This window comes from Morone saxatilis, unplaced genomic scaffold, assembly GCF_004916995.1.
Source record: "Morone saxatilis isolate NCDOM2014 unplaced genomic scaffold, NCSU_SB_2.0 Contig20, whole genome shotgun sequence".
Lineage (NCBI taxonomy): Eukaryota > Metazoa > Chordata > Actinopteri > Moronidae > Morone > Morone saxatilis.
The window spans coordinates 18,629,059-18,656,751 of NW_023339763.1; the positions used below are offsets into that span (position 1 = coordinate 18,629,059).

Here is a 27,693-nt window from a genome sequence, read left to right on the forward strand (position 1 = left end):
CAGCTTGGGCCACATCACTGTACAAACTTCACTATGACTTACAGAGACAAATTGGTTTCTCATCAGTATTCCTTTCTGAAGACATCTTGTGCATACTACACCCTGCTCCAGAGGGGAGTGGATATTTCTGATGATAAACTGATTACTCTGAAAGCCTTCCATCTTCCCCTGTCCCCATGTGTTTGTGTGTATGACAACCCCCCCCCCCCCCCTTTTTTTTCCATTTTTATCAATCATTTAAATATATGTATTTTTTTTTTTTTGCTACAGGACCCATGATAGTTCCTGGTAGGGCTTGTTTGTGCCTGAAGTGAAGAGGACACAGAGAAAGATGCTGATCTGCACTTCGGCATGGGAGGATTTTTTTTTTTTTTTTTAATTTGTCCACTGTCCATCTGCCTCAGTCACCTAATGCTACGACTCCATTATTATTTATTTAACTTTTATTTGGTGGCTGTTTTGGATTCCCCATCCTATAAAGATGTGATTATCCTGGCTGATTTAAAAAAAAAAAAAAAAACAATCAAGCTCCTACAGTACTTTTTTTTCACTTTGCTAATGAACCTGAGCACTGGAAATGCAGTGTGTGTGTTTTTTTTTTTGAGTGTGTGTGTTTGAGAGCAGAACTAAACAATAATGCATATGGATTATAGGCCTTTTGGTCGTCATTTCAATTCATGGCTATTTATCACACATTTTCTCCCAGAGAATCAGTGTATCATTCCTGATTAGGCTGATGTTTCTGATCCTCGGGCTTCGTAGCATTTGTGTGATGGCACTGATTGAGAGTGTGAAACGTTAAATCCTTCTCCCCACGTCTTCCGCCCGGGCTGCCCATTACTATCCCAATCAAATAATCTTGCCTTCAGAAACTGCAACTCCAACACTGAAGAAATGCTCAACAAACAAAGAAATACTGTATACTGAATGACAACTGGTCAAACTGTGGGCTGTTGTGTTGACTCTTTTGAATATACATGTTCTCACATCTTCACTGTGGAATAATTTCAAATGAATCACAAAAGCAACCCCCCCCCCCCTTCCTTTTAGCAAACACAAAGCAGGATATGACATCAATGAACTCTGCACCTAATGAGCATATGAATCAATCAATAGGAGGAAAGGAACAGTACAAGTATACTTTCATGAGCATCTGAATGATAAAATGTATAGAATATGTTTTTTTTTTCACACAATCAAAATGAGCAATGCATACCTTTGACTCTTTTATCTCATAATGCCCTAGTTCTAGAACATGTTCTGACACTCTCTGAAATCACAGTATTTTTCAAGACAAAATCATATCTACAATAATCAGCACTTGTTTTTAACCTTAATCAAAAAGATCCCCCCCGCCCCTTCCCAAGGATGTGTTTCTAAAAATAACATGAGAAGAGAAAGGAACACAAGTTTGCGTTGACTCTGGGCGGGAATTCGGCGGTCAAACATCCCATTCACGCGGCCATCTAATGGAGAGCCATTAGGCCAGAGCTGATGTCTGATTAAGAGAACGATATCACTTCAAAAAACCCAAGGAACAACACATAATCCAAACAAGGTTGCTGTACATAGTAGAACCGGAGATTTCCGTGCATGTTATCCATGGGCAATGGGGTGGGAGGGGTTGTGGGGGCGTAGGTCGGGTAAGGGCGGCGGGGGTGGGGGGGTGTCAAGGATCTCACTCAGCTGATGCCTGAACAGACAAGCCACCACTGATTTCATGAGCTGCAGTAGAGGATTTTTGATCACAATAAGTATCAATAAAAAGTCAATGGGACTCTGAGACAACTTTTCTCTCTCAAGAGCTTTCACTTTCTCTTTTTTCTTGGTATTTTTTTTAGCAAAAATATCATGCAGTCTTTAGTTCCAAAAACCCCTGGTGGGATCTCGTGTTTGTTTGTTTGTTTGTTTGTTTGTTTGTTTCTTTCTTTCTTTCTTTCAGGAGGAAAAAGAAACTCAAAGCCATGAAATTCTTCTTTCACAATTATTCTTAAACATTCAAGTCATCCTATTAATACTTTGTACAGCAGAAAGGTCCTTCAGATTTCACATGTGTATATATAAATATAATATATAGAAATATGCATATACATATGTTCAACTTGTATATGTGTATACATATTTTGGAACTGTATCAAAGCCAATTTAATGTGCTCTCAAAATATGGCCCATGATTCCTAGTGGGATGCACATCAATTCACATAGTACAACCAGTAGATTAGGTTGAAAAATCCAAAGGTGATAGGGAAAATGACCCGGGACCACTTGTCAATGGTGCTAACATCTGACAGGTTTGGGATTTTCAACTTGAGCTTGGAGGAGCGTCGCCGTAGCCGACAGTTGGCCCGGCTCCGCATGGCGCTCCGGTCCAGCGAGTGGTGGCTGAAGCCATCTCGGGGCGCCATGGGCTTCCTGAATTGGACCCCGGAGCTGTCGAAGGACATGACTGAATTCCGAGAGTCACTGACGCTACTTCCCACGTCAGAAGGCATCACTTCGTTGTTCATCTCCAGCGTGGTGAGGAGGATGTTTCCATAAGCATCCACCTGCGAGAAGAGGGGGAAAACAAGCGGGAGTCAGCGAGGGCTGAAATGTCGAGCAGTAGCCCCAAATTCCCTCAATAATGAAAACTTATATTAACCCCCCTCCCATCCCCCAAGCTGTCAAGCTAAAGCAAAATGTAGGGATGATATGGAACCTCATTTCTTGCATGCAACAGAAATAGTTAACAAAGAGTTTCTTTATACAGATATCTATAAGTGGTTTTCACTTGCAAAAAAGTGATAAAAGTCATTTGAACAACCTTAATCAACTGACTTTATTGTGAAGTCTGGCCTTTAGCTGATATGATTTCTAAATACATGTACCCCAACTTTTCTTTGTTCCTCGAGATACAGATTTCTTCGCTGTGTAAATGACCTGAAGGTGTTGGTTTGAAACGGCACGGAAATGGAGTCCTTGCAATGTGAAAGAAAAATGAAAAGAACATTAAAACGGCTATAAAATTCTGGCAAATAAGCACATTTTCTCAAAATTACACAATGCATAAGACATAGAGTTAACAGGAACAACTTTGAATAAGCATTTAGTACTTCACACACAAAAAACAGTGGGGGGAGGCTTCATTCCTTCTGACCACTTCAGAATCTGCCATTGATAAATTTTCCAAGGCTTTCTCATTCTGCTTTTTGACATTTTGTCCACTTTAGTTGGAAAATACATGTTAAAATACAAGGTAGAACTGAGACTGAGAATGAATGAAGCCTACAGCATAAACATAGACAACAACCTAAATAAGAAATGAGAATGTTAACACCACTGTTGAACTAGATGAATCACTATCTCAATGAAAAAGGCTATGCTCGATAAAAAGCAGTCAGTGCTTGAGGGAGAAGCAATGGATGATGGTTGGTGAATGCATATTGGGCTGTGGTGGCATTAGTATGCTTCTGGAGGATTACTTCAGGGAATACTATGTATGTGTCTTTGGATAAAATGACTATGGCTAGAAATCTTATGTGCAGAACATAGTATAGTACTTGAACTCCAACTGACACAGAGACTAAAAGAGAGGTAGCAGATGAAGATGCAAACCTGTTCCCTCAGGCGCTTCTCTTCGTATCTTGTGCGCTCGTTGTTGGCTTTGTTCAGCCTCTCATTGATTTTCTTCTGTTGCGCAGGGCCCCGGCCAAAGAACACGTAATTTACAAAGGCATATTCGAGCAGGGCCAGGAACACAAACACAAAACAGCCCATGAGGTAGACGTCAATGGCTTTCACATACGGAATCTTTGGGAGAGTCTCCCTAAGGTGGGTGTTAATTGTTGTCATGGTAAGCACCGTTGTCACACCTGAGTACAGCAGCACATAAAAAACAAAGAATTCACCGTCAGACACAGAAGTTAGATTTCACTTTAAACATGTATCAATGGTGACCAACGTTAACATAGGTCAGTGAGGGAAGACGTTTTCAGATCAAAAGGTAACAATACTTCACCTGTAAAAAAGAAAACATTTAAAAAAGAAAATGTACTTAATAAGCAAAATAATGGTGTATTATATTCTTATACAACATTATATTTGATTATTAATACTGATGCATTGGCACATTTTAATGTTGTAGCTGGTAAGGTGTGGTGTCTGCCTTGCGGTTTCATCTATTACAGAGAATCCTATTCTGAAAGATTATGTTAGTATGTGGAATCGTAATCTGTATAACTAGTAACTAAAAGTGTCAGATCAATGTAGTGCTGTAAAAAGTACTTTTAGTTGAGTAGAAGTAGAAGTCTCAGAGTCTCTTAGTTATAGCTAGCCACTGAGATCCTAAATGAGGTCACTGCCTAAGATTGCCCACATGTGACATATAAACCTAATTGATAATTATTAAATGTCATGAACATCGCATAAACAGTGACTGTCACCGAGTCCTGTTGGATGTTGTGACACTGTGTGTACTACTTTAAGGTAACTGGGGCACATTTATCATATTATGAGTAAGCATGTCTCTCAGGCTTACTCATTGGATGTAATAAGTACTACTCATCACTCCATATTTTAAACATGTACATCAGTGTTTCTACTTTTAGTGTTTACACAGCACTAGCTGACCTGTGTGAACATCAAATGGAAGCAACAGAAATTCAGCAATATGACTGAATAGAAAGAACTGATGTAGCTTGTGGGTGTGTGATTGTTGCATTTGGTTGATAATGAAACACTGATATACCCTTTCTACTGAATCAAAATAAAGTTGATAATTAATAGTCACTGTTAGTTCCTGTGATAATCACTGGATTTTGATGGAGACAGGTACAAGTTTAATAATGCAGCGGTGGCTGTGTCTTACCCAGGGCCACCCGAGCTGCAGAGGCGTCGTAATTGATCCAGAAGGAGACCCAGGAGAGGATGGTGATCAAGATGGAGGGCATATATGTCTGCAGGATGAAGTATCCAATGTTCCTCTTAATCCTGAAACTCAGCGAAAGCCTTGGATATGAACCTGTAAGGAGAAAGGATGGAGTGATAGTTTGGAAGAGAGTAGGGCGGAGTGAAAACACATCAGTGAAAAAAAGGAGAGAAGGGGGAAAACGTTGGCACAACTTAAGAGTTCCAAAGTCTGCACTTTGACAACGCGCAGGGTAGTCATTTCTCCATTTGTTCAGATGGAGCACTTAATTTCCCCAAAGCGATGGATTCCTTTCCAGGGACAAGTTCGATTCCAATTAAACATGGCAGAAAGTCGCAAACACGGCAGATTTTTCTGCAACCCCCTATCTCAGCAGGCAGCTCCAGCATCCCTCTGAGAATTGTCACAGAGAGCTGCTCTGCTTTTCCTTCGCACTTTCCTCTAAACATTACCAAAAGGGCATTTTAGAGGTGCATAATTGCAACGCATGCCTTTACACTGAAAGAGGAAGAAACATATACAGTATGTGGCTGCAAGGTGGTAAGTCATTCCATTGCACATTTTGCAGGAAAATATCAGCTGGTTGTGCCAAGACATTAATTGGTCCTTTGACTGCACTTTAATTTAAACAACCACAACAATACAATGCTGATGCAAAAAGCAATATAAACATCAAGGTAGAACCTCTTTGCTTCAGCTATAGCTTGATATTTACGAGGTTGGAAACAATACAAATACCTCTAAACATAGTTAAATTCCATTCTGTGTATTCTACCTACAGTTTTATTTCCAATATGTCACCAAAGAAAAAAGGCTCCAGATAAGCGTGATGGTTTTAATCTAAAAGCCTATTTGCTATGGGGAACACACCATGATGAATGACCTCATCATCACCAGGTTCCTCTAAATCTTTTAATGAATCAATACCTTAGCATACATTCTTCATCAAGTCTGAGACAAATGCCTTAGATCACCCAAGTACATCCTAGATTAATGGTGGCAACAAATGTTCACAGATTTCATTAAACTCAAACATGAGAATCACACTTAAATTTTTCTTTTGTCTTAGAATAGTGAGGGTGCTTATGGGGTAGGTAGGGTCACTTGTCTAAAGTCTGTGTGCCATCTCTATACAGTATGTCAGAGTTTGAAACATAGAACGTAAACCATACCACTAATCACCACACTCTAACACAGAGGTGCTTAAATGGTTTAGCTTGAGGGCAAAAACTGAAAATTAATGGGGGGGTCATGGGCAAAAAGCAAATACAAAAATGCTACTACGATCCCAGGTTTCTTTAGTTTACTGTGCTCAGATTATAAACAATGATTAATAATTAGGGATCCTACATTTTTACCTCAAAAAAACAAGCTGTGATTTAGAATATGATTTTCTTATAATATAACATCTTGTGGGCAAAATTGAACTTCATGGCGGGCCACCTTTGGCCCCCATGCCCTTTTTGGGCAGCCCTACTCTAACACATACAAGTACTGTATCTGTGGCACTGTTTTGTTAAACTGTACTGTAGTTTAAATCCACATAATTGTATGGACCATTTTGGGGAGTGATCCATATCACTTTCAATATGTCTCAGTCAGCAGTGGAAGAAATAATCTGATCATTTACTTAACAGAATAGATTGACATTTTGGAAATAGGCCAAAAGAAAAATGAGAAGATCAATACCCCTCTCATGTCTGTGCAAGAAATATGTAGCTTCAGGCAGTTAGCTTAGCTTAGCATAAAGACTAGAAACAGGGGCAAACAGTTAGCCTGGCTTTCTCCAAAGGTAAAAAAAACACCAACCACCAGCGCCTCTCAAGCTCACTAATCAACATGTTGGGCTATATCTCGTCTCTGGAGTCTGAGCTGGTTGCCTTGCAACCTCATGTGACGACAGGGCTACAGGAAGTCACTGTGCCAAAAAATAGACACTGCTACCTCACTACAAATTGTCATTTTTACACTTCATACACACAAGACAACATGTTGATTAGTGAGATTTAGAGGTGTTGGTAGCCATTTTTTTTAACCTTTGGACAGAGCCAGGCTAGCAGCTCTTTATGCTAAGCTAAGTTAACTGTCTGCTGGCTGTAGCTTCATATTTAGCATACAGATATTAGCTTGGTATTGATCTTCTCCTCTAACTCTAAGCAAGAAAGCATTAACGGATTTCCCAAAATATCAAATTACTATGTAAAACCTGTAGAAAAAACTTTAGTTTCAGAGCATAGTTTTATTGAATCATTAGCCTGTAAGCAGCATTAGCCTGTAAGCAGCATTTAAGCAGTATATGTTTAAAGCTGTTTCAGGTAGTGCTATGTCGGACCAATATTCTACTGCAGTACCTTTTAAAGCAACATAAATGTATTCCTATCCTTATTATTAATAATAATAATATTGTTATTAGTTACTTTGTATACTTTTTGGTGGTTTAATCATAAACTGCATCATAGGACCAGAATGTTTCAAATATTTAGTAAAACTGTAAGTGAGGGAATACAAAAGACAATGTCCAAATGAAATGTAATAAAGTAGAAGTAGAAAGTTTCACAAAATAGAAATATTCAGTAAAGCACCACATACTTGTATTCAAGTACCAATAATTCCTGTACATTTATTTGATTTTAATTTACATAGTTCTGATTCAGGAACACTGATGATGAAATATGTCAGAAAACAATTAGTGCAGTTATCCTGAGTCAACATTTGGAACTTCACAAATATGTGGAAATGACCACCTACAGTCTGAAAAAGGAAAATTGTCTTTTAGCAGCACGACCCAAATATAATCATATTCCCCACAGTGACAATGGCATATTTACTGATGCCCCCACTCACAAAACTCACAGTGGTGACGTGGATGCAGAAGTGTTTATACAGGATGTAAGAATCACTTTGTGTATGTAATGGATGCTTTTAGCCTCATTAGGCCTGAAGCGGCTTTTACAGCAGCCTTACCTGTAGTAAACCTGACCTCCCTGGACACCAAGCGGATGTCTACAATGGAAAACTGAGGTAACTCTAATTTGTCAACGCCCGTCACAGCGTTGTTTCCTCCTTGCCAGAAGAATACGATGTCATCTGTGGTATATCCATCTGTATCAAGGTAAGGGCAAAATCAGGGGAGAAAAGATAGAGGAAAATTAAAGTTAACCATGTTTCTATTTACAGTCTGTTCAAAGAGTATGGATAATGAGTGGAGGTCGCTTTGACAAATCAAACACTTGTTTCGATCTACTCTATGTTGCAATAAAGTCTTTCAGAGCTCAGCAACCTAAAAATAATGGATCTTTTGCAATTCTTATTTCCTTAAGAACACAAATTATTATTTATCAATTTCTTATAACTGACCACAGTTTTTTTTATGAGCCTCTAACAAACTGTAGAGATTACCATTAACAGTAAAAGTGCACTTTTAACAAACTGCACGATTCTTTTCTCAAAGTGAAAAAATATGTGTTTTAGTCATGCATTTTTAGTGGATGAGAAATACAACATTTTACATAACACAAACATGAACCATGTGTGGTGAGCCAACAGCACAATAGCTTTTTGGGGAATTGTTTCCTTTTTTTGTGATTTTCTATTAAGTAATTTCAACAAATAAAACAATGAAATAACGTAATCACACATTTTGGGTGGTATTATTTTACATAATTCTATTCAATAAGACTAGATCCAACCCATATGGGACTTTTGATACCAATTTTAGATGGGAAAAATGTACCTATTACTCTTATGGCAGCTGATATAGTGAATTTCAGAGCTTGAATGAAAATAGACCTTTTCTATGTGGACTGTGCGCCGATTTTGCATCAATATGACAATGCAAAGGTATTTAGAAGGCTGCTTTCTTAAACAAACTTTATTAAAGAATTGAAATAATAAATAATTTAACATAGCCTATAAGTTATCAACCAATTCTAGTTGACATTGCAAAGAGCTGCTTCTTCTCTCTTACTATTTGCCGCTTGTCACAGTATTGTAAATCACACTGCACTCTGCTGGATAAAACATTGCAGTGAAATCAATATATTATCACAACCAATTTTTAAGCATTATATACTGGGAAAAACTGCTGTCTTAATGAATAACATGTACAGATGTGAAACTGATATGTCTGCGATATGCCAATATCGTCTGATGATATCCGTCAACTGATTACCGGTCAGGCTCTAGAAGCCCTCTGAAACTAAATTAATTAAATTGTCTTTTGGCAGAGTTATGTCTGATACAGTTTTACATACACTTAAACATAGGCAGAACAAAAACAGACATTCTGAACTACATAAAGAAATAGACTATTTGCCATAACTTTAATTTTATCCACAATTTATCAAACTCATGCTTGTATTTTTCAAGTAAAAGTTGCATTAGGGATTGTAGTCAGACTGTGGGAGGAGAAGGGGATTTAGGGAGTTTTTTTTTTCTTTTCCCAAGAGGACCATGCAGCACCAAAGACAGCACGGAAACAAAAACCCTTCCTGCCTAAGCCTTAAATCTGTCTGTTCTCTCGACCTGCAATCACATGCGCCACTGTCCAGACTCCTATGGAGCTATATCACTGCATGCATTACTACCTGCATGAATATTTATTAACATGTGTCACTTGGTATAGCGCTCCCACACATTCCCAACTGGCAGTGCAATTGAAAGTGACCACAGCAGTAGATTTATGTCAATAGGCCAGTATGCATCCACTGCAGAGCAATTTCTCAGTCCGGGAAGTGTTACTGCATTTCACATTCTACTACCTCACATCCAGACCTGGATGGCATTAAACTCACTAAGGGACCAGGATTCATTACCATTAAATCTCTCTCTGAGGTTATAGGGTAAGGAAATGTGACATTGTCCATGAAATTGAAACAACTGCCTGCCTAATCAATCAAACTGATGGTTAATGTGCATGACTCCCACTAGTGCAGAGCATTCCATGCATAAACAGCAGAATTTCTTTTAATTCATGGCATATCCATATTTCATTGCCTGCTGATGTCCCTGAGGGTAAACACTCTGCACTTTTATCTCGAACAACAAGAACCATAGATATCAAGTGGGTTGATTGATGGAGGGGTCGATGAAAATGATCAAGTAAATACAATTTTTAATTACAGCACTAGCACATTTTTTCTCATGGATATTGATTTATCTAAATTAAAGCATTAAAAAAAGACAGACATGAAACAACGTCAATGGTATTTTTGTCTTATTTTCTCTGATATGTATATACACACACCTGTTCAAGGATGACTTCACAGATACACACACGCAGATGAAAATATTCCTTTTAAGAGTCAAGCTACCAGTTCACAAGCATGTTCCACGTCTCATTTCATCCCATTCTGATTTTAAAGGGTAACTACAGTAATTTTATGTTTAACGACCAGTTTACTAGTCATGGGGAGAACTACCCAACCAGTGAAAAGATGACTCCTGTGGCTCTGGGGCTGAGTCTGAGAAAGTTACCCTGATGATGTCATCAGGGTTACTGATGAACCATACTTCACTTTAAAAAGTTACCTCTTTTATCAAAGTTATCTCGACATTAGCTTGGAAACTTCAGGTTAATAACAGACACATTACAAACTGAAGGTGTGGAGTAGAAAACGTGGAAAAGAAATGTGGCATTTACTGGGCAGGGAGGGTCTCACAAAAAAAAATCTTATTTTCAGGTGATTATACAATAATAAAAAAATACATATCAATATTATATTCATTTTGGTCAATAGATCCTCTTAAATATTACACACTGGACTAGGGCTGCACAATTGATAAATATAATATTGAAATCACAATATGGCCATATGCAAAATGCAAATCGGAGAAGCTGCAATATTTATGATTACAGTAAAATCTGTGACAAAACAGCATTATAATAAAGTACTATAGTGCTGAAGAGATGCCCTGGACTACAAATCTTGTTCCCTATATTTAAAAGAGCATGTTTGTTCAATGTTAAATTCATCGTGAATTTAATAGTTTTTTCAACGAAAATTAAATTTGTGATTAATAAAAAAAAATTCCCACACTAATCGTGAATCATATAGTAATGGCCATATCTGTCAAAATAATCTTAATGTAATGTTTTTACCATATTATGCAGCCCTAGGCCCTTACCCAATCAGAAGTATGTCCTCTCTCATGTTATACTGTAAGTTTTGAAGCCAAGGTTCATACTTAGAAAAGGTCAAGCCAAACTCAAATTAAAACACCATGTTATCATGTTTCTTTAATCCGGACTACTTTTCGTCCCCCAAACTGAACTATTCCTTTTATAACAATGGTAGCTAATGGAAAGTTACTGTACTTGAGAACAAGCTGTTGGATAGCAGCTTATTGAACCAAATATCTATCTACATACTGACCACTTCCTTAATAAATCATTCCTGATGAACTCTAAATCAGGTGCTAAATGGCATTTCACCAATAAATAATTATTAGTTCTTTCTTGCTTACATATTAGTTAGTAACTGTGTGTACAAATGATTAATTAATGACTTAATTTTGCCCTCAACATTCAGAGATCCAGTGGTGGCCCTGTCGATCTGTTACACTGAGGGATTAGTAATCAATGCACATCACCAAGCACTGTGATTTCTTCTCTATTTCTCAAAGCAGCCATCAACTGCAGAGGTCTGACGAATGGCACACATTGGTAAAGACGGCAAATATTTCACTAATGAGTTCTCTAAATTAAATGTATTTACCAAAAAACCTCACTTAATTACATGTGAAGTAACATGCAATGATTTTCAGATAGTGATTACTCGGTACAAACAGCTTTCTGGCAGTCATGCTAATTGCTGTTGAAGGAAGTTCAGTACAAAGGTCTTTGTTGTGAGACACAAAAAATGCAGGTTGTTATGCATCACTCACAGCTTTCAATTTCCAGGGTGCAGTTTTGTTCATCCAGAGGGTACCTCCTCAAGTCCATCATGCAAGCAGCAGTGGTGGTTATTCTAAGAAAAAAAGACAGAAGCAGAACAGGGACTTAGGGGATGTCGTAAAGACATGGATCGACAAAAACACAAAACATTTTATGTCATTTCTTTCCTAAAAGTGAAGGAAAAGGCTAAGAGAGAGGTCACGGTGTGTGACAGATGAGCCTTGACATGTTGCACAATATAATGAACCACCAGTGTGTCCACCACTTAACTCAAGCTGCACTTTGAAAGTCATTATTTTGTGGTTGTTTATTGAAAGCATAAAAGCGCTGCAGCAGTTTCATAATCCATAGCTGGCTTTTAGGCGTGTCATTTTGCAAATACTAATGTATCTTAGTGTGTTTGAATGTATGTGTAACTGTGTAGCACATTCATGTTCCTTAGCCTCTTAAACCTTTCAAGGTTCATGGGAGCTGGAGACTTCTTATGTAGCTCTCTTATGTTAAGAGGCTTTTTGGGGGGAAATTTGACTTTTTTCTTTCTTGATATGATTTATTCTTTATGTTTCTGTGAGTAGTCTGGAGAAGTATTTCCTTTTATGTGGTTACTGCTCAGCACTGCGATTTTGTCAACGTTAGATATTTATTGGTAGTTCCGAGATGTGCATTTCTGCCAGGTAGCTTTAGAAAAGATGTATGCATAGCAGTTTATTAACGTCAATAAATCCAGTAGCCCAGAAAAAACAGCTTTGGCTACATATTACACATGTAGGGGTCTTTGGCATTTAACTGAGATATTTACCGGTGCAGCACATTTTAGTAATTACATTTCTGCTGTTCATACCAGCTGCTATGTGTTCATCATACCAGCTTTCATTCGCTTACTGCCCTCCTGTGTACATGAAATAGAAAAATTTATTTTCAGCTCATCATCTCTGTGTCGGAAGCCACCAGCATGTTCACAGAGGAAGTTTGATATGCACAGTGCATGACTTTGTGTGTATATTAGAGCATGATGAGAGTCATATCCAGTTTTGCCCTTTAAAGGACGTTTCACTTTTTGGATACATTTTTAATCATGTTTAAGTCAAAGCCACCAAGGCTGCTACAGTCTGTGGTTTCACACTGATGCAGCAAACAAATGTACACCACCATCTACAGTACCTAGAATTAGTAATACAGTAGATAATAAGCTGTTTGCATTGGAAATATATTGCCGGAACACAGAGTTTGTAAATTGGTCATGGTGGGGTGAACAGAGTGCTGTCGGCAGGTAATTGGAAAACAAAATATGTTCTGCTCAAGCTGATTGGGCCAGATTAACACATGTGGGGCCCCTGGGTCCCTGATAGCAGAAGGAACCAGGAGGGTAAAGAAAATAATACATAAACAAGTGACAGGTATATATTTATTATTCACAATGACACTGAGCTGCATTCTGCTGCACAAGCATTAAGCTGCTCAAACTGCATTCTGTTCTGCTCTGCTGTACTGCACCTCCCTGCTGCCTCACAGCGCTCCTCTGCTCTGAGCGTACAGCAGGGCTACCACTGATACACACTGTGAGGAGATAACATCATGCCTAATTACATTAATAGGAAAGGTCGCTTGGCAATCATGATTTTCTAGGCTAAAAGTTTTTTTAAAACCCCGTCTATTCCATAATGTTTAAATAAATGGGTGTGTTTTAGAATTAACAACATGGGTGACATAATGCAGTGCTTCCCAACCTTTTCCTCAAGGAACCCCTTTTCTACCATTGAGTAAACTGACGACCCCTGACTTAGCAACATTTAAGGTTATTTCATATTATATTCAATGAATAACAATTAACACAAATAGTGAAGACAGTAACTGCAGGATGTTTGTGTAAACAAGTGATTTGGGTTCATTTTGAGCAAATAATTTCCTGTGAATATTGCATCAGAGATGAGTTTTCCAGATGTTTCAGGAACTTTAATACAATTCTCTGTATAATGTTTTTTTTAACCATCATACATACTTAAGCTTATAAATATAAACTTAGGCTTATTTGTTTTGACAAATTTAGTGTTTTCTTCTACGTGACGCTTTGCCATTCTTCTATTAGGTCTGTGTTTGTACTTTTTCTAATGCAGGGGCTGTTTAGCAGTGAGTGAAGACTGTGAGGATATAGTGTTCCAATGCTGCATTTATAAAACAGACATAAGATCAATTTTGATAAGTATGAAATACGCAGACAACCATGTAGAAGTAGTTTTTTTTTTTATAAAACCTTAGTTTGACCTTGAAATGATCTTGTCTCTAAGCAAAGTCTAAACATGACTTAAGTGATTTTCCTGCTGGTTATGTAGGAGTATTGCAGTTTGGGATGCATATGCACCCAAGCCTGTGGTGTACTTTGCATCAGCTTTATGAACAATGTGATAGGAATCATGGGTGCCTGGGTATAGTTAAAGTGGGGGTACGAGATTATGGCAGGAACATTTTGATCAAAGTGCTATTTCTTGCAATGTAGAGCCTTCAGTCACGACTAATAAAGCTCAGTTTATTGCACTACTATAAATAAAAAATATTAGTTTTTCATCGTCTTCCGTACTTTCAACAGTGAGTGACAGATAAACACAGACAAAGGCACTTACTGCATAATGCCGTTGCTGAGTACAATTACCTGATAATTAGCCATCGTCAGTATTCAATACACACACATTATTAAACCATTAATCAAACCAATAATTAATAGCCATCAATGTCAGACAACCTTATCATACTTTAGTGTTTCTGTAGTGGTGACAAAAAGTTAAAAAATATTTAATAAAAACAGAGCAGCTTGAGAAGCTCCCTGCTCTCTCAAGGGAAAATATCATTCCATAATATTACTGAACTGTCACAGATATCTTTGGACATTTTACAGACAAGGAGGATGGAATATCTTGCTTGTTTATCTACATCAATAAAATGGCAAAAAAAAAAAAAAAAAAAAAAAAACAATCACAAACAATAAATTAACTTTTACTTGTAATCTCTGTCAGTTAAATCATTTAGGGACTTTTCTGCATATATTGTGGGAATGTGATCCAAAGTGGATCATATTTTCCCCTGCTTCCTGCAAGTAATGTTATCAAATGATGACTGTGACTGAACTCAAACATGTTTCAGAGAAAACGAGGGCCAGTTGGATCCACTGCAGCAAAAAGCAAGCTAAAAACTAGGCAGAAACCTCCGCATTCACTTTCACTCTATCAATAGTGTGATGCATTTAAAGATATATTGATTGTTCTGGACAAATTTCAGAAAAATATTCTGATAATAAAGTTAAATCTAATTAAATCTATCAAATAATTGAGTTATTTGTAGCTAGAATCAATGGGCTCAAACAAAGCGTGCTAAGGACCTGGGAGGGAGTGCTCGAGACAGCAAACCCTTTACTTTCATAACCAATTTGTTATGATCTGTTAGCATTTTACATTTAGCCCCATTTGGGGGTAGTTAGAGGGGTGGTTGAATGTTTGTTTATACAATACAAACTCCAAGCTGAATGAGCTTTAATGTCGATTTATTCTTTTCAGTTGTTTTGAAGTCATCTCTGTATGTTTTCTGTAACACTTCTGATGGTAAAGGTACAAAAACAGACCAAAACTGTTTGAGAAAGTATGTTTTCAGCAGCTTTAAGTCTAATGGCAGTGAGCTATAGAAACTAGGTAATTCCCAAAACATATAACCACAGCCTTATATAGATTAAGCCACCTTGGGCCCCAAAAGTGAAATAGTGGTAAAACCAACACATCACCAAAGTTGCATCTTCCTGCATGCAGTAACAGAAATAGAACAAACTACAATATGGAGAGACCCTACAGTGTGCTGCCTGAAACCTCGAGCTGTAGCAAGGTCCTGAGTCCTGTGTGATCACGAACAGGAAGACACATCCTGTCAAGACACAGCTACTGTTCTTGAAAGACAATGCCCCCAGTAGCACAGTGAAGCAGTGAAACCCTGGCAGCAGCAGCTTGGAGGATTGGACAGAAATTAATTCTTTACCCCCTGGCAGAGGGAGGAAAAAAACCCCCACTACGAATAAAATTGACTGTATATGTGACAGTTAACAAGCGAGGAGAGAATCATACTCAGACTCAATGAGCAGGCACGAGACGGGCGGGTTACAGCGAGGGCCTGGGATTTAGAAATGTCAGCAGATGTAGGTCAGCAACTTAGAGTCCCACCAGAAACGGTCAGCAGCAGACCTTAACAGGCGCAGTCCAACACTCAGCAGTCTGATTACTTCGTTGAGTTCAAGACGATGTGCAATATTAGCCGGTTCATATTTTATTGGTCAGACCACTGTGAGACATTGGCAGATTTTGAGAGTTTGAGTCTTTACTTCCATTACAATGCAAAACTAATAGTTTACCAGTAGGCCTAGCACCCGAGGGAGTAAAAATTCACAATTAAAGGTGCATTCCACTCCTTTTCACAGGCCATTCAGACCATTTATCGTGCCTGCATTACATGACAACTAAAAGCAATCTGGAGGTGGATCCAAGAGGCTCAGCACTACAGACCGGGAGGCTTTCAGATATGTGAGCAATAGTTTTGACTCCTACACAGTCTACTACTGTAGCCTTCTCTGTGAGGTAGCTCGCTCATCGAAAGAAGATCATAGTACTACACCATGGTTTAATAAACAGAGGAACACGAGAGAGCGGATTCACAGGAATGGGAAGAGAGAAAACACCATCTGGCGAAAGCTTAGCTCAACAAAGCCCTCAATGCTCTCAGGACCCAGTGCACTACCAAACTGCATTGTAAGTTTGCTAACGATGAATCAGCCTCTCAACTCACTGGCAAGTTAGACGAACCTGCTCTATCATACACACACTCGGCTGGACACTTTCTACTGACACCGACTCCTTTTATTGATGTTTGGAATGACTTTGTTTGTTTGCAACACCCGAACGCTCTTCTGCACCACTCAGCAGTCTTCAGACCCAGCCCCCTCCTCCCTTCTCTCCACATAAAAATAAAGCACTAGGTTCAAATCTAGCCAGTATATCTCCGGAATGCAAAAATGACAATTTAAGCAAGGTTTTCAAAAACAACATTAATTCTCGAGAGGTGGGTGGGGGCAATTTTCCAGATTTTATTTGAATATTGGATCTGCAGTACACATGCATCATCAGTCCTCCATCTCTTGATCCCCACAATCCCTGGCAACTCCTGGAGAAAGAAATTATGGGCACATTTATGGATAATTAATAGTCTCCAATCCGCCGTATTTAGATGCTATTGGCACTGGCAGTGGTACTCAGATCCTTTACTTAAATGTACCACAAGGAGTTTTAACTGGATATCAAACAGTCTCATGGCCCCTACCTTATATACTATTCAGTAGCTTAGTCCAGTGGTTCCTAACCTGTAGGGTTGGGGATATGATAAGTTTGGGGGTTGTGAGATAATTAGTGACAGTTGAAAAGAAAGAATAACAAAAATAAAGTTCTAGTTTAAAAAAATGTTTTCATTATTTTGACTTTTCTTTCTTTTTCTGTTTTTAAATGAAAAATAATTTTACCACTGTGAAACTGTGATGCTTATATGTATATGTATGTCTTATTAATAACTAGTCAAATAGATGTAGTGATGTAAAAAGTCTAATATTTCCTTCTGAAATGTAGTGGAGTAGAATAAAGTAGTTTTAAAATAGAAGGTAAGTAAAGCCTCTTTCCACCACTGGCCATTGGACTGCAGTAAGAATCATAAAATTCAACACATAACTTCAGGTACTTGTAACTTCAGACAGAACTGGTTACTGTGCTGTCTGCTACCCCAAATCACCATCAGGGCATTAAAATGTGAAAAATTCTGCAAAAAGGAAAGCTATGGCAGTAGTTTATATAATAAACTAAAGTCTATCATTTAACAGCCAAAATCAGATCTGATTTGAATGGTTATTTCTGAGTGATTAAAGCATCTTTTAAATAAACCTGATTGCATACATGTATATTTTAGTGTTTAGAAAAACAAGATAATCCTGGTGCAGTCTAAAAAGTTGATGCAATTGGTTTGGTTTTGCCAGAGAATAGAGACTGCAGGTACAGAGAATGCACCATTAAACACTCAACACGAGATCAGTGGGTAAGCAAATGAGGATAGGGATGGGAAGTAGAAAGAATGTCAGCTTATTCTTAAGATAAATACAAAAATAGAAGTGGTTGATCAACACAAATCAGCCCAGCTCAGATTAAAATCACTGTAAACTCTAGGAATCAAAGTAAATAAAGGCAAAAAAAAGGCAAACACCAGTATCAGCACATTTCACAGTGAATGAATAGGTGAGAGTGCAGCACAAGGTGCAATAGTGTGTGTAATGTCCACAGTTTGCATTTTATTGTGCTGAAGAGTCAGGGGGATAGATTCAAACAGGCGGCCTTTACAATAAAATGCATTTAAGACAACAAAAACCTCAAGCGGTCAAACTTGAGCGGCACAACATTCAAATTAACTGAGAATACAACATCTATTGTTAGAGTCACATCTATTGTTCTGGAAAAGAAATGTCCACACAACCCTTGGGCAAAGTCAAACATTTTAACAAAGAAATTTAATTGAATGCTTACAGGAGGCTTGTAAAGGTCCTGAAATCACCATGGCATGTAGATTATGCACTGATTCTAATTACTGTACACTGCTGAAAAAAACGGTCTGGTCAGATCCAAGGGCTTGACGCCATCTGCCTTTTACCATTACTGCGGTGGATGATGATAACAGTAAAACCCTGTGCAGTATGCTTGGAGATGGAATGTTGGAGGAATGGCTGATTCTAGTGTCCCTAGCAACAGTCGTAGCTTTCTGATTTATGCAGGCACAAAGCCAGTGGAGGTGCAAATGCAGGTGTAATGCCATTTTCTTTTGGCACAAGTCCATTTTACTATGCTTGCGCCTGCTTGGTACTTTAGCGGCTCAGAAGGAACCTGGATGTGCTGAGGTACATTCGTGAGTGGAGCAGCTGGGAATGTTTATTCTGATCAGGTGGCGCAATGTGATTTTAGTACCATTTTGGCTTGAAATTGATCCTGTTTGCAACGACTTTATTTGGAGGAAGCCCGAATATGTAAAGTTTCTTATTTAGTACACATTTAAAGCAATCAAAGTTAAATTTAATTAACTGATTATGCTGAATTAGAATTTCCACAAATTAGTTATTCTTACTAGCAATAGTATCTACAACTGCTTTTAGGACGTTTGAGGTCCTCCTATTTCCGTTCAGTCGATCCTTGTAGCCATTAAACAGCAGCAGAGGGTGATTTGATTGACCTTTATTTAAGCAGGCCCCAACGGTACCTACTGACAAATAATATATTCATCCTGCTCTGGACCCTCCTCAGAGTGGCACCATGCCGCTCCAACATTGCACTCATTCACTGCCAGACCCATGTGCGATCGTCACACAGGGTAAAGAACAAACCAGTAGGCACACATTTGCAGCATGGTCTTCAGCAGCAGTGAGATTGCATTTCTATGTTGATACCTTTTGAAGAGTCATAAAAGTAGCAAAGAAAAGCTTTTGCCATCATATTGTGCCAGCACCAATTCAGTAATTCAGAGTTTCTGAATACTGATTATTGCATTAATAATTTATTACTTCATATGATCTACACCTTGTCACTGCCATTTTCTTTTATTCATGGAACAAAACACAGTCCCCGCTTCTTTGCCTCCATCAAACTACTTTCTTTTAATGACTAGTGTTAAGAAAAGCAGCAATTCAACCTGAGTTTGAACAAACCTCAGGACACCTTCTTACTTTTAGATGTCCCCAAGGGATTTTAGATGGGTCCCTCTGTGCACATTTACTGTTGATTGAATTGTCTAGTTTGTCACAGGGATCTGGGACATTTGGGTGGTGAGCAATTTCAACCTTTTTTTAGCCTTTTCGGGTCAATGAATTTTGGATTTAATGTACCCGTCTCCTTCCAAAATATTGTTATTGTTTTTTTCCTGAGCCACACTCAGAACTTTGTAGACTATTAACTTTATAATTAAAGCTTTAAAGTCTGTTTATCGTTGCCAAAAATAAATCTGTCATAACTTATCCTGCCACAGGACCAAATACTGGCAGCAGTGATCTTATTTTTTTAGGAGCCACATGCTCAATAACATTTCACTTGCTGTATTACTGCCACAAGACAGAGGCAAATAACAAAAATAACAGCTATCTAATTAAAAGTTATCATGTGTAGGTCTTCAGCAGTCTCCCATCCATCAATTAAGTCCCCGTCTTTTCTGATCTAATATCTAATCAAGTGTTTGCTCTTGCTCTAAATTTCTAAATACCGGTGATGCCAGCCATCCATTTTTAGTCTGTGCTTATCCTGTTTAGAGTCACTGAGGGGTAAAGCGTATGTCAGCATGGAGGATTTATTTTTCCTGTATATCCATAATTTTTCTGAGGCTTCTTTCATTATTAAAGGTCCAGTGTGTAACATTTTGGTGAATCTACTGGTTACGTTGAGTTTAGCTGCCAGTTTCTCCTGCATGCTTGGAAGGGGAGTGGCATTTAGGTGGTTGCAATCTGCAACTTCCCTACTAGATCCTACACATTGGTCCTTTAAATCTTTCCAAAAAATTTAAAAAAGTCCTTTCTTTTCTGGGAAACCAGGATGCACCAGGCAAAATGAAGAGAAACACCCTGAACTAGGTTTCTAGTCAATCACTGGGAACAGGCAGACAAACACAGTCACTCAAAAACACCTAGGGGCAATTTAGAGTGTCCAGTTCACCTGACCTGTTTTGTCTCTGGACTGCAAGAGCAAACTGGAGACATATGGACATGAATCAGTTCTGTAAAAATGTGAGATGCGACCGCATGGAACAATAATGAGATAATGAAAATTGTAGTAACTATAGCACAAATGGAGAAGAGTCATAAAGTCAGTGAACCGTAAAAGATACCTAAAATTTGCCAACATTACCTGACATTAACCACCATAAGATACTGGCCATATCAGACCAAATACAGTAGGGCTGTATGAGTATGTTGAAATTAGTTATGGTCCCTTTTATTGCTTATGAACTCATCATTTTAGTTATGAGAGGAACAATGAGCTGTTGCTTTATCCCACATTATTTACAGTTATGCAATTGACACTATCATCTGTTCATCATCTGTGTCTGCCTGTTTTTGTGAAGTAAAAAACAAAATTTTGATCGCCATTTCTATTGTTTTTCCTTTGGGATATCAGTTCAGTTCAGGTTAACCTAGTAAATGCATGTTGAAATGTAGAAAGCGGAACCAAACAGCAAAAAACATACAGTACTGACATATTTAAACACTGAAAGGAGAAATAATGTAAAACACTAGACCAAGCATATAGAGTGTATGAATTCCCACTGTTCTTACCTCAGCCCATATAAGACTGTGCCGTCAGGGTGCAGTCGGATCATACGGTTTTTTACTGTCACACCATGAAGAAAGGACTTCTTGTCATTAAGGAAGTAGGTGTCAGGGAGCCAAAGCTGGTCTGCTACACGGTTGTCCAGAGTCAGGTTTAGGTCCAGCTCACCATAGGCCAAACGCTTATCTCGCCAGCTCTGCTGAAAATACATTGTGATGGTGTAGTCCTGGGGAGAAGGAAAAACTTGCATCAAGTCACAGATAAAAAAACAATTCAGTTGTACATAAGGCTATGAGCTATGGTAACTTTTTGTTTATTTTATTGTTTCCTGTCAGTGCCTGACAATAGTTTCAGCATTAATGGGCATGGTTTATAAAACTGGGAGTATCACATGGACATAGTCGTTATCACAGGCAAAAAAAAAGCAGTCTTAAAATTCACAGATAGTAACATAAGTTATGTCAGGAACACTTACAGACATGAAAAAAAAATCCCTCTATTTCATGCATTACCACAATGTAATTTAATGAAGGGCTACAACGGCAATAACAGAAATGAATCTGCTTTGAGAACACAACAACACCATTTTTATGCTCTCAGATCATGAAAACAGTTTTTTATACAATCAGAAAAACTAAATTGCTCAGCATTTGTAAAATAGGACATGGGCAGCAAACCAGTAAATACAGCTGTGCTAGTACTCCTGTATAAAACTGTATCTAACTGGAAAAGCGCTCAAGTGGAGATATAATGTCTGACAGCTAATGCATCATTGCCCCTCTGGTCAAAGTACTGTATTCTACAGTGAGACCCATGAAAGATACACATTGGCTTCATTTTCAACCTACACAGTCTAATGATTTGAAATATTGTGTGCTTTAACACAATGCATTTCAGTGAAAGGTGCAATTCATCTCAGGTCTTTTTGAGCAAGTTTAACACTTCCTGTGTTAATGCATGAAAACATATAAAGACATCTGGTAGTCCTTACATCCTGTTTAGTAATTCATGAAAAGCATCACTCATGAAGATAATAATAATAAATGAACCCACAGCTCTTAATGAACACTCATCAGCCATTCTACTGATAAACAAATCCATCAACCCTCTCGATCATATCTGTCATTAAAAATGAGATATTTCTAATGTGTATGTGGGGAAAGGCGTTCTAAATTGATGTGACAATAAATCTTGTTTGACAGAGTAGTTACAAACATTGACATTTGTTTTTTGTTTATTTCATCATATTTAAAATTCACACAATATTGGTTGTCACTGAGTATTTAATATACATTTTGAATTCCGATGGGTTCTGATGTTCCAACTCTGAACCTATGATTTAAAGACGTTCAAGAGAAAAGATGTCTTGTGAACATATTTAAGAAAGTCTGGTGTGGGATTGAACAGGCTGAAAATCATTGGATTCACTCTATAAAGCGAAAGTGAGACAGATAAAAGAAAGAAAAGACAGAGGGTGAAAGAAAACAACACAAAATTGAAAAGCTGCCACACCATATGGGAGGAGTGAGCAGCACTGTGAGTGACTATGTCACACTGAGTGAAATAAAGAGAGCGCTAAGAGACAGAATGACGTCATCAGTCAGACGTCGGCAATATTGCCTTCTTCACAACTCAGCTTGCATTTCCGATTGCTCTCAAGTCTTTGCCAGAGCACAAAATACAGTATGTGTTGTCTTGCAGAGCAGTGTGGTGATTACGCTGCAAACAAATAATCAGCTGTTCAAAACAAAAAACTAACAAACAAAAAATAATTTTATATTTATTAAAACATGGTTTCATTCAGTGGAAAGATCAAATTCTTGTCCACAACAGGTAGTCTGTAGCTGTACCCCCCAGCCTGGCTTGGTCATTAAGTCCAACAATACAAGTAGCAGTGTTTGTGGGTGGGAAGCCAGTGAGGGATAATGTATTTGTTGATTCAATAGCAGCTTCCTTTGGTTGGTTGGGTGCCTACTTGGAGATGGAACAGGGGAGATTAGCGTGAACCTGCTGCGTGTTACACTCTCACCGTGAAGCTCCTGGTAGCAAAGACTCTTCAGCAGTGGAGTTAACAGTGACAAGGACAGTGTGAGGAGAAAAAAAGAGGGGAAAAAGACATAGGACAAAGAGATTTGTAACTTACCATGTTTACTTCTGAGATGGAGTCGATGCTTGCTATGTTGATGCTCATTCCTACGATGACTGGAGGACCTGAAGGAACAAAGAAAAAACTGATGTCACTAAAAACGTACAAAAAAATTAACATGGAACTACTTCACTTCGAAAGGACTTCCATCTGCAATGTGAATTGACGGAGTAGTGATGATTTCTAACCTAGTTTTAATGCCACTTAAGTTCTTAAAGGCAGTGTAGGATTTAGTGGCATCTTGCCGTCTAATTGCAGATTACAACGTCCTCACCTCACTCTCCCATTCCAAACATGCAGGAGAAACTACACTGGCTGTGAAACCCATAAACTATGTGAAAGGACCTATCTAGAACCTGCGTTCTGGACTACTGTAGAAACATGGTGGTTCAATATGCCGGCCTCCGCAGAGGAGGACCCACTCCCTCTGTAGACAACAGCAGCTCATTCTAAGGTAAGGAAAACACAATTATTCTTATTTTCAGGTGACTATACAACTAAAGAAATATATCTATGAATATAATATTCAGTTTCAACTTAGAAAGATTACTCCGAAATGTTGCACACTAGAGCTTAAAAATGTTTAAACCCATACATCAATATTCCTAGTTAAGAGCATACCATATGCAGTTGCACGTGTTCAATGATATTGATGCAAAATTGTATTTTTAAGCAAACTACTGCTCAAATACATAGGCTACTCTATGTAGTGTGCAATACGCCAGTGACAAAGCAAATTTAAATCTGTTGTTGCTGCATATAGATTGTATATAAAACAGAAAGTATAGACCAGTTACTCTTAGAAGCTTATGAAACAACACTGAGAAAACGCACTCATCCATACTAATTTCCAAGCTTGCAATTCATGTAAAGGAACAGGAAGAGCAAGCTGTGCCTCATTTACATGATTACAATACATGCTGTAAACAGCTGTGCACATCAACTCTCTTACATGTACAGTAAACACATAACCCACTTCAATATTCACACTTCAGATTTACATGGATTATCCATTCACAGAGCCCATGTTACCCACAGTCACTGTAACCAACACCATGTGACTTCAGACATACTGTGTGGCTATGTTGTATATAATCACATGCATTGCCTTCATTTTAGGGACATTTTTGAAATGTTAAAAAAGCTAAATGCGTACTTCAAATCTTTGTGCTTACAATATATTTTAAATAATTGTCATTATAAATGACCTTTTACCATGTGCTACAGCAGGGTATTCCCTGAGCCACGAACTCATCTTTTAAGACACTAAACTCAGATTAATTAATTTTGCAATTGTCAGCTCTTTTCAGATTTTATTTCAAACAAACTTTGGAATATTCGCATCAAACTACAACCACATCTCTTTTGTAAACACAGACAGTGAATCTGAAGAAGCCACATGCAGAACTACAGAGAGGGCTGGAGACTAGAGTCTAAGTTTTTCTTTTCTTCTGTTCTTTACCTTTTCTAGCAAGTAGCGAAATAAAGAAAACTGGCACATTTCTATTACAATTTGACAGCAATTCTCAGTATTTTGCTGTTACAAAATTTGTTCTTTCTCTGTACATTTATAGCCCTAATGTTATAACCTTAACACCTAAACACCCTCCCCTTGTCCGTGTCCATGTCCTCTTTAAACCATCACATCAGTCAGCCTCACATTGCGACAGTGAGAATGATAAGGCCACAGAACATGAATTGCTGACACAGAAAACAGAAACAGTTCAGTGACTGGTTCATGTGGCAGTGCTGAATCAGTATATTCAGATAATGTTTCATGGTATTATAGTGGAAATGGCATTAGCATAAAGATCATAAACAACACAGAAAACAGATGTTCTGCATCACGTGTATCATTACTCTCAAGAGGTACAGAACCTATGACTTTCTATTTAAATGTTCAGTCTTTGTCGACCCCTTCTCTCTCTGCCACTCTGTTTGTCCACGTCCTTTCACTGACTCACTGCACAAATTAAGAACAAAACAGATGACGACGAGCAACGTACTGAGCAGTTTTCATACCACCATGCACAGAGGAAGTTGGTTGTTTGTTCTTCGTTGGATTTGTCCTTGCACATCTGTTCAGATCACTTGTTTTCAAACTTCCTTTGTAAGGCCTCATTCCCTACACAGTCCTATCCAGAACAATGGGACTGCCATGAACTAACACCATCTGTGAGCTATGGTCACTGGAAGTGCATGAAACTTATTTTTGAAGTTGCACTTAAGTATCAAGTCATCATTTCTTATTTTTTGGTAATAATGTGATATAATTTGCACGTTGTGTGTTAAAACACCAGGATAAGGTACAGACAGTTATGGGCCACTGTGACTCACAGAAGACGAGCTGATTCATTTCTATGTGCAGCTGATGGATATACTGCACAGGTTCACAAAATAGATTTTTTTTAAATCATGACTTGTGTGCGTAGTCTCTCTATGACCAGAACAGATTTACAACTTTCCCTTTCTTCAGGATTCTCTCAAAATACAACACTTTGAAATGCAAAAAGAATGTAAAACAGATCTTGACAGTTACTGCTGACAGTAGTAGTCATGGGGATGTTTATGGGTTGCAGACTTGCACAGTTCAGAGCCCATAAAGATTTTTGACAATGTATTAAAATTGCTAATATAACCCTCATCTGTCCAAATACTTTCAAGACCCTGAAATAAAGACTCTGGGTGTTTGAAAAGGCTATGTGACTATACTGGGATATGGCTAAAAATACAGTCCAATCTAAGCTGTCAGTCTGCACTTTACCCACTCTAACTATAGTGTTACAGTACAGATAACAGCACAGATTACTGAGCACAGAGCTAATTGTACATTATCTTGTATGAAATAACAGAGGAGTGAGCACATTTGACCAAAACCATTTTGTAATTCATTTAGTTTGATGACCAGTTAGCCTATCCAAACTCTTGCCTTGATTGGTGAAACTTCGTCAAGTATGCTTTAATCACACAAGTTTGCTCTAAAGAAATAAAGGAAAATTATCTGTGATTTTTTTTCACACGAGTGAGACCTTACCAAGTGCAGTGTCCACTTAGTTTATTAAATATTTTATAGTACATTGCATCTGAACATTTCAGTGTATCCCCACACTCTAAAGCAGATGCAAACCAGACCAAAGTGTAATGGGGTCCAAACACCCCACAAAGCCAAAGTCTGACTGACCTGGAGCGATCCTAAAGCCAAGACCATCACTGAATAGGGCTTAAACAGGGGATTTAATAAGTGTTTGTTTGCATGCATGAGCAGGCTTGGAAGCCCTCCTGCAGGGCACACTGCCAGGATCTGATCCATCTTCAGACCATAAGAACTGTTGAGTCTACGTCTAAACTATTACCAATGATTTATTTTGAGCCTCAATGATTAAGTGTCTCTTACCTTAAGCACTGTCCCTAACTACCCTACTACATGTCACACATTTCAATGCATGAATCCACCTTAATTATAGCTATTGTAATGTAACATGTAAATATATGCCAACTAAATGAACATACATGCATGTGCTAAACGCCACCTGGGTGTATAACATTGCTAAATGTCATTGGTGTTCTCCAGAAGTCTTGTTTAATTAGAAGTAAAAGTTTGTCCTTAAGTTCACTGATGAAAGCAATATCGGAACCAGCCACCATTTTCATTGGAATAATATGTGAAGAAGTTACAAAAAAAAGTGTAACGTCTCAGGGGATTGAAATTGAAATGAATAGATACATATTTCTGCACAAAGTAGAGGTGCCAGCTGATTTGAGTTGAGTAAATGGATGTTGGATGTTTTTGGATTAATTATTGGACCACTTTGTCAAAGCTTTGATAAACCATGGAATTGGGAAAATGCTATCCTAATTGGCCCTTTAGTTGTGGGCTCTGCTCCAAACAAAACTGTACTGTACTATCCTTACAGTTCTGAGGTATTAGGGTCAGGAATTACTCCTCCGAAGCCTGAAGGGAGACAGTCGTGACTGTACTCGTCTATGACATCACAGAGTTTAGAGACATTTCTAATGTAAAACTGTGTGTTTCTGTTTGAGTTCAGTACACAACGCACCATTGGAGTGGACATTCATGAGACAGTCAAAAGACAAACAACACAAACTAAACTATGATGGTATGAGACTTAATCGATAACCACTGTTAAGACGTACCCCGATTCATCGAGAGATCATTCCTTCCTGTGGGGCCCGTCCTGCAGATATTAGTAATTGGGATGTTTCTCTTCAAATGCTGGTACTAAAATATTAACCAGCAAACCACTTGGCCAAAAAGGCCCCATCTATCCTCTCTCTTACATTCTGTAATCTTATTTCTTTTCCCCCACTCCTCCCACTACACTAAATGCCCTGAAGCTTTGTCATATTCCCTGACCCATCT

General features: G+C 38.2%; 1 protein-coding gene across 3 annotated transcripts in view; it reads right to left on the reverse strand.

Moving 5' to 3' along the window:
• Window positions 1–2,162: 2,162 nt before the first annotated feature.
• Window positions 2,163–27,693, reverse strand: part of gabrb4 (gamma-aminobutyric acid type A receptor subunit beta4) — a 53,395-nt gene continuing 27,864 nt past the window's right edge. The window contains exons 3-10 of one of the 3 annotated variants that reach the window (XM_035666670.1): window positions 23,310–23,377; window positions 21,172–21,392; window positions 11,792–11,874; window positions 7,871–8,008; window positions 4,847–4,999; window positions 3,595–3,851; window positions 2,868–2,957; window positions 2,163–2,546 (exon numbers count right to left, since the gene is read on the reverse strand). In XM_035666670.1, coding sequence (XP_035522563.1) covers window positions 2,193–2,546; window positions 2,868–2,957; window positions 3,595–3,851; window positions 4,847–4,999; window positions 7,871–8,008; window positions 11,792–11,874; window positions 21,172–21,392; window positions 23,310–23,377 — 1,364 coding nt within the window. In that variant the 3' untranslated portion in view covers window positions 2,163–2,192. The remainder of the gene's footprint in view (window positions 2,547–2,867; window positions 2,958–3,594; window positions 3,852–4,846; window positions 5,000–7,870; window positions 8,009–11,791; window positions 11,875–21,171; window positions 21,393–23,309; window positions 23,378–27,693) is intronic. The other 2 variants (XM_035666672.1, XM_035666671.1) reach the window with 2 other exon arrangements.